The sequence below is a fragment of the Triticum aestivum genome, chromosome 7B, assembly GCF_018294505.1.
Source record: "Triticum aestivum cultivar Chinese Spring chromosome 7B, IWGSC CS RefSeq v2.1, whole genome shotgun sequence".
Classification (NCBI taxonomy): Eukaryota; Viridiplantae; Streptophyta; class Magnoliopsida; order Poales; family Poaceae; genus Triticum; species Triticum aestivum.
Window position 1 is genome coordinate 219437237 of NC_057813.1, and position 7844 is coordinate 219445080.

At 39.1% G+C, this 7844-nt stretch overlaps 1 protein-coding gene across 1 annotated transcript; it reads left to right on the top strand.

Moving 5' to 3' along the window:
* Positions 1-534: 534 nt before the first annotated feature.
* LOC123157513 (UBX domain-containing protein 1-A) lies at positions 535-7809 on the top strand. The gene is made up of 13 exons (XM_044575805.1): positions 535-1759; positions 2212-2307; positions 2595-2671; positions 3047-3117; positions 4127-4181; positions 4631-4692; positions 4784-4865; positions 5366-5436; positions 5679-5757; positions 6227-6301; positions 6380-6454; positions 6885-7004; positions 7084-7809. The coding sequence occupies exons 2-13, from the start codon at positions 2214-2216 to the stop codon at positions 7264-7266; spliced, it is 1044 nt and encodes a 347-aa protein (XP_044431740.1). The 5' UTR covers positions 535-1759; positions 2212-2213; the 3' UTR covers positions 7267-7809.
* Positions 7810-7844: the final 35 nt, after the last annotated feature.

Consider the following 7844-nt stretch of genomic DNA (forward strand, 5'->3'; position numbering starts at 1 on the left):
ATTGGGGACAATATTTAGTTGCAGGTTTTGCAAACAGTAGGGTTTGAGGTATTACCACCATTCACTGGTGATGATTACTGAAATTATTCATTCCAGCAGCCACACCAGAAGTGCCTGAGAAATGTTTTCGTTCCTGTTTGATAGTATTGCACTGGCCATGCGGTGACATATTATACTAGTAGTAGTAGGCTAAAGCATTAAAATGGAACTCTGTAATTGATGATGCATCCTGTAGGTTCACTTCTGATAAGATTACTACTATGTACTGTTCATTTGGATAATGATGTATCAGCTATTATTGATAGGCAACCTTCCCTGGAATACCATGTTCATAGCCTTGAATCATCCCATGAGTTCCCTTCTTCCGCTGTTAACAGTAAATTGGATAAAGCACGTCTCACAAAAGTTATTCCACTCCCACTCACACTGTCCAAAAAAGGAAAAAATTGAGTTATTTTTCATTCTTTACTGAGTTTATGAACCACTCATATTTCGTTCTTTACTGAGGTTATTCCACCCCCACCCACACTGTCCAAAAATGGGGAAATTTGAGTTATTTTTCATTTTTATTGTGTTTAGTATTCTTTTCATTTTTTGCCGAGCTAAGGCAGCTTCAAGGAAATATCTGGAAACCAAAAATCTTGTGATGTCTATAATGGCCGTGCAGCACCTCCTTTCGTAAAGTATCCAAATCCAAGCTTGCACTGATTGGCAGCAGAATCCCGCATTTGTTTCAAAATCTAACATGAGTCATTATACTATGGTGCGCATATTTGCCTTATGATGCTTTGTTTGTTGGATGAAAACATTGTCATTTCTATGTAATATATCCTTAGACCTCTGGTTGCAAAACATTTCCCATTTTCCCCTCGTCAAAAATTACACACGAGCACTCCAATCAATTAAAACTCTGGAAATATGTATGTTATTATAGTTTCTTGTGCTCAACATTGTGCCATTTATCTCCAATGTTTGTCTAGATTTTTCATGTCCATATGCTTAATAGTTTCATGCCCAGCTCATGTAATCTTTCCTGAGAAAAGAATGTGCTATTAGTTTCCAGGGGGCAGGACAGTTGTCACCATGATCAGGTGGTACAGAAAAGTTCAGTCTAGGAGTTGAATCATTTTCTTGTAGTCTTGATCATGGACACTTTTATTATGTGAAACAAATTGTTCCTTTATCACAGCCCTGGACTTGAATTTATTTAACCTTTTTGACACTGCTCTGTACAATATCAGATGTATTCATGATTTGACAGGCATACTAACTTTATTGGATAAATTTATTTTTGTTCTTTGTGTAATTCATGTACTGAATTTGTAAGGGAATGCTGACATGTTCTGTGGGCCACGTGGGTTAACTGGATGTTGATGATCACTGTCAGATGCCTGTAGTACAGTGAAGTTATAATTTTAGATTTTGATTATCGTCCAACTGAGTTCTGTATTGATTTTTTATGAGTTTGTTCAAATGAAGGAACTGTGAGCACAGGGTGTTGATTCAAGAGGGAAACCCTAAGTAGGAAGGAAGGAATAAGTAACTGGAAGAAGAAAGAAGTCACCTGAATTTCCCGAAAACCCTTAGAGAAGACAAGACAAGAATGAAGTACAGACAAAGCAAAGCTCTAAACCTCCTCACATAATTTTCTGATGCCCCTCTCCATTTGCAGTAACGCATTGCTTCATACCCCCTACTTATAGAGGATTGTAGACCAACTTGGCTACAAAGTTACAAAGCGAGGAAACAACTTTGAAAGGTAAGAATTTCTCTTGTTAATTTACCAGATTGTTGTGTTCAAAGTTTCAATGCATCCACAAACCTGAAGTACTTCAAACTACTTAGATTCTATGTGTTCCTTTGTTCCCTCTTTCTAGCTCTGCATACATGTATGCAAAATTGTGCAAACTTTCATAATTGTGTTATGGCCTGTAGTTCTAGCTTATACTCATGTGGCAGTTTGCGATTCACCTGTTGTACCAAGTATAATTATTAAGGCCAACAGAGTAACGATTAAGATCAGCATATCAACAGGTTGCATATCTTAAATTGCAGAATGTGGTAACTTCACTTAGAAATGAAACAGACACATTATCATAATATCTCTTAGAAATATGCTGAAATTGTACAAAACCATGGGGGCACTCACTTTACCTGTATTTTGTGTTGTCTATTCAATGACATGCTCTTATTCTTACCATATACTTCTAGTGATGGCTGTCCCACAAGTTGACAAGAAAATGCTTGGTGAACTTGAAGTTATGGGATTCCCCGCCGTTCGTTCAATTAGGGCACTTCATTATTCTGGTACGTCTGTTTCAAATGGGCTTAGAAGGTAACGTTCTTGTATTAAGTTTCTTTCTACCATAGTCTGTCAGGCTGACAATCCATCAATCATACCACACTAGGGCATCCTGTTCTATGGTCTCACCAATTATATTTGTACTGACTACCGAACATCTTACTATTTGCGTTTCTTGAAAGTTCAAAGTAATTATTTAATTGCAAATATAGGGAGACACATTTATTGTAAACACGTTTTTCTTCTATATCAAGCTGAATGAACTGTAGAAATAATCCAATGTCCTTATCAGGTAATTCCAATCTTGAATCTGCGATAAATTGGCTTCTGGAACATGAAAGTGACTCAGACAATGATCAGCTACCATTGGTAGGTTTTCTTATGCAATTGTGATTTGTAAACAGAAATCTGTTCTGATGTGTCTTATTCTACACTCAGTTGATATATTCCTCAGCAGAGCTATCCTCTAAATATATAACTGTGAATTGTTTTCTCTGAGATTCCAGCGCACAACCCTTTTCAGTTCCGTTAAATACTTAATTTTGAAGCAACTTGCATGTTAGTGCATGTCTGTGTGGCAATTTTGTTGTTTAGTCTATAACCTAATGCTCTGTAGAGCTAGACAAACTCTCCAATATATTTCCTTTATTCTATGTCTACAGTCCACATATCTGCATTGTCATGTCAAACACTTTTTTTCAAACCTCCTGTTCTGATTTCTTGGTATTCCTTTGGATGTTTTAGGTTTCAAGAGAAATCAGCATTGAATGCGGCGACACATCAAACGAAGTGAGAAACAGCGCTCAAGGAATGAGGTTAGTTTTTTCCAGAATGTTATAGAAAACAAAGTAGGAAACTGTTACTCGCCTTAACCTAAGGGCCTAAGTTCTTAGATGAACTGGTTGTTGTATAAACTCGATAAATCAAAATATGAAATCAGCACTGCCATGAGTGCGGGCACTTGACTGGCTGTTGCAATTTTGAGAGAAAAATTGCTGCCCCATCAACCCGACATCATAGGCCTTTTGAATGTACTGGTTATTGAATGAAACTCAATAGGAAATATCAAGTGTTATTTCAGTGGAATTGGAGCACAAATCACTGTCAAATAGCTATCCTGCCAACTGTCTGGAAGTCTGCACTTGATAATCCAGAGCTTTTTACATTTATGTATGTCAGCCTGCTATGTCAACCTAACACTTCAGGGAGCAAAGTCTAAGAGTCTGTGCAGTGCTTAATGGAAAAAGGTGTCGTGTTGGGGATAGCTCAAGGGAGGAAACAGCCTTTTTATAACTGTCCTTCCTTTTTACAAAATAAAATAGTTCATCTGGGAAAATTTGCCGTTAAGTCTGATCACTTGCTACATTTAACAGTTTAATTCCATGCACTGGTAAAATGGAAGATACAAATGACCAAAAGTTGCAAATAACTGTTGAATAAGGCAAGTCATGTGTCAGACATAAATGCTTACTCCCTCTGTTTTTATGCAAGGCCTCCATGCATTTAAAGTAAGCTTGACAACATTAGACTGTAAAATGTGGGTGGTATCATTACAAAATGCTTTTGAATAAAAATCCAACGGTATCAGTTTTGTGTCACGTAACTTACACATTGTTGATATAATTGTTCGTCTCTTGGTCAAGCTTGAACCTTGGAATGCGTGGATACCTCACAAAAAGAAACAGAGGGTTAATATTACAATTTACTGACTACTGATGGAGAATATGTATTCATGAGAAGCTTATGTACTCCAAAAGAACACATGCCTTCTGTTTGCTATGCTGTTGCATAATAATCATGGGATCGGGCATGGTTGTCTTGTAGGACCCATGCCCAGGAGAGAAAATCAGAAGAGCAAGCTACAGCTGGAAGTCAGAAGGTGCTACCTAAACATTTCTTCGTAATTTTGATATCTCAGTCCTTTCTTGTCGTGTTAGCATGTTATATGGTTAAGTCTTTTTGTCATTCACGGAGGACTAGAACCTGCCTAATCACTATTGGAAAAAGTTAAACCAGGCTGAAATTTACATAAATTCCTTTCCTCCATTTTTAACTCACAGCTTCAGATTCAACAAAGGATTTCTCATAGCACATTGAACTAAAAATATTATGTCTGGAAATGAGATACAAGTGCACACGTTTTCTCTTTTGCCATTGTTTCTGTATGCTTACATAATATAAATATTGTAGTAAAATGTTGACTAGTAGGTACCGCATCGCAGCCACCTGCCAGGCTGCCACTTCACCAGCATTTTGTCTATGCCTCACCTAATCCGAGCTAGTGTTTATAGTTCGTAATCTTTTGTCACACCCAATTTTTTTTATCAGGAGATTTCAGAGGTGGAAAGAGAACTCAATGCCAATGAACATGAGGAAGAGGATAGAAAGAGGTTTGTACCTTGTTTTGAATAGATGTTCTCTGGCGAGCTGTTTGCGTTTTGTTTACCATTCCTGCAAGGCAGCAACCCTCCTACACTGCAGGGTTCTAGCACTACATAAGTCAAAGCGTGTCGAGGAAGAAAAATCAAGAGGGAGAATCAGAAATCAACTTCAGGAGGATAAGGTCTGACAATATTTCAATGCTATTAAGAAGTAAAAACCGTAACACTGCAGCAGGGAAGAGCTAGAATGTGCTTTGTTGTAGTTTTAGTTATCATACATAGCAGCTATCATGCAATAAGTTCATGTTGGCCTGCACTGTTCTCCGTTGGGATGTCAAACCCTCTTTGTTGTAACCTGTCGCTTGTCCACCATCATTTTTGCACTTTTGTGTTGCATATTGCATGCAGAAGTAGTAGCTTGTTAAAAAAATGATGACATGCTATATAAATATTGAAAACCATTGATTTTGATTTGCAACAAAAAGAGTCAACGATGACGCATCCCTACATTCTGCTAAGTGTTACATGCTAGAGTATGATAGAAAGTAAAACCTACTATTGTCAATGGACATCAGCTCTCGGCTAGTATTGTGATATTTTTGTGAAAAGTATTTGCTAGGCTGTTTTACATATCCTATGAGCATTATCGTTCATGTGAAACTTATTTGTTGTTTTTGTAAAGAGGGTGAGGATTCAAGCTGCTAAAGATGTTATGGAAGCAAAACGGACTCTTGAAGAAAATCAAAGAAAACGGTGGGTTTCGTATTCAACTCATGTCGGCTATTTTCAGTCAAATGCAACTCATATCTTCTATTTCCAACTCAAATGTACTCATGGATGTTAGGAAGCATTAGTATTGGTTTAGGATGTCGTTATTAGCCTATGTTTCCTTTCCTTGTACCCCAAGTCATGTGTGATATATATATGCCCCATGGGCTATGTAACAGAGATAAGTTGCATCATAACAATGGAAACAATATTTTTGTCTAATACAGCATGATGGAAAGTCGAAAAGCAGAACAAGAGGAGAAAAGAGCAAGGGAGAGAATCCGTCAGCGTATAGAGGATGATAAGGTCCCATTGAATCTAATCCGACTAATACTTTGAAACTTTGATGTTTCATTCCATCTGTTATTTTGAATTCAATTTTTATAGGACAATGGTCACTGAATCCCGTGCACTCCTTACAGTTGCTTCTTGGGTTTCCACATCAATAATGTTACCCTATATGTCTATATCTCTCCACAGACCCATATCTACATGCAACAATACATCCTTTTTTTGTGTGTGAATGCCTTTGAATTTCAACTAAGAAAATTCGGTCTCCTTGCAATGGAGCAAGCCTACCTGTAATTATCGATTAAGTCTACCCATGGCAGTATTATCAGTAGAGTGTAATCAATATTTCCTACATGATCAGAGTGAGAATTTTCTTGTGTTACTCATTAGCCACTATTTTTCTCCAAAACTTTCGGACTTTGAGCGAGACACTACATTGCTTGTTGGACTGCTGAAAAGACTTACATTATTTTCCTCTATGCAGGCCGAAAGGAGGAGAGGACTTGGTTTGCCACGGGAAAATACAGTAGCATCACCCCCAATAGTAACTCTCGCAAAGGTCTAAAGTTCCCCATAGTACTACATTACATGAGCAAAACCTCCAAAACACATTCCTGACTCTTTTTTGACTGCTCAGGTAAAACCTATTGAACCAATTGTAACATCAGAACAATTGAGAGATTGTCTACGAAATCTGAAAAAGAATCACAAGGTAAAATGATCTTCCTGCAGTTATGATTTATGATACATGGAGCTGTTGACTGTTTTGCACAATTAACGCAATAAACCTTCTACGCTCTGCCGCATCACAATCATGATTACTACTGTATTTCACACAAATGCTGCTGTGCAATTTCGGTCCATGCAGATAACTGAAACTAGCCTGTCTACACACCAGGATGCTTAGTTTCTGCATCATGTGCTCTTTTAGGTTGTCTTTTTTTTTTGGCTTTTTCAGCTTGGGTTTTGTAGTCTGGAACTGGGCCTTCCATTTTGTTCGCAATGGTCTAACATCAGCGCTCTAATAGAATTCAGCAGTCTGTTTGTGCAAGACATGCAAAATGAAGCTGTATAACGCAATAACCCCTCGTGTTATGGGGATGCCACAAACCATCTGACGTGTCGTTGGCCACTCTTTGTAGGATGACAACGCTAGAGTGAAAAGAGCATTCCAAATATTGCTGAAGATAGTCGCCAACATAGTAAAGAACCCAGAAGAGGAGAAGTTCAGGAGGATTCGACTAAGCAACCCTGTTTTCAAGGTACTGGAGAACGCGATATGCTACGTATGGCTATTTAGTCCAGAAAGCCGCCTCATTCTCAACCCCTGCTGTTTAACAGGACAGGGTGGGTAATCTGCAAGGCGGGGTAGAGTTCCTGGAGCTGTGCGGGTTCCAGAAGCTCAGGAACAACAGCTACCTGGTCATGCCGAGGGGCAAGGTCGACGTGGCGCTCCTCAACGCAGCGGGGGTCGAGATCGCGTCTGCCATGGAGAATCCCTACTTTGGGCTGCTCTCCAAGTGAGCGGGACAGACTTCACTCCTCTCTGCTTCACCATTAAGAGCTCATCTATATTCGGTACGAGCTTTGTAATAAAAAAGAAAAGAAAAAACCTTTGTGGCAATGAAGTGTGAGTACCAGTGAATGGACGGCACGGCACTGTAGCTAATAGATCTCGTCGATGGGATCTATCCCCTGTAACTGAACAAATTGTGTGCGGTGGGAACGATGTATTCCAGTAAATCTCAGGATTCGTCGGCGGTGTACGGAAATCAAAACAAAATGGGACGAGATGCCTGCAAAAGGATGACCGAGCTGTGATGCCATGGCCCTACTATTTCTTTTTTGAAAGATCCAGCACCGCTGGCATTTCATTGATAATAGCAGGAAGCAGCGGAAAACAACAAGGTGGTGAAGGTCCTAGGACCAGATCCGAAGATCAAAGAAAGAGAAAAGAAAAGAAAAAGAAACAACAACCCTAATAGCTGCAGCACAACACTCCATACAATCCATACTAGGCAGCACAGCTCCGACTCCGACGAAGAAACTACTAAGGAAACAGGCAGGGGTGGCGTCACGGAGGATCACCGAACGAGCCATCT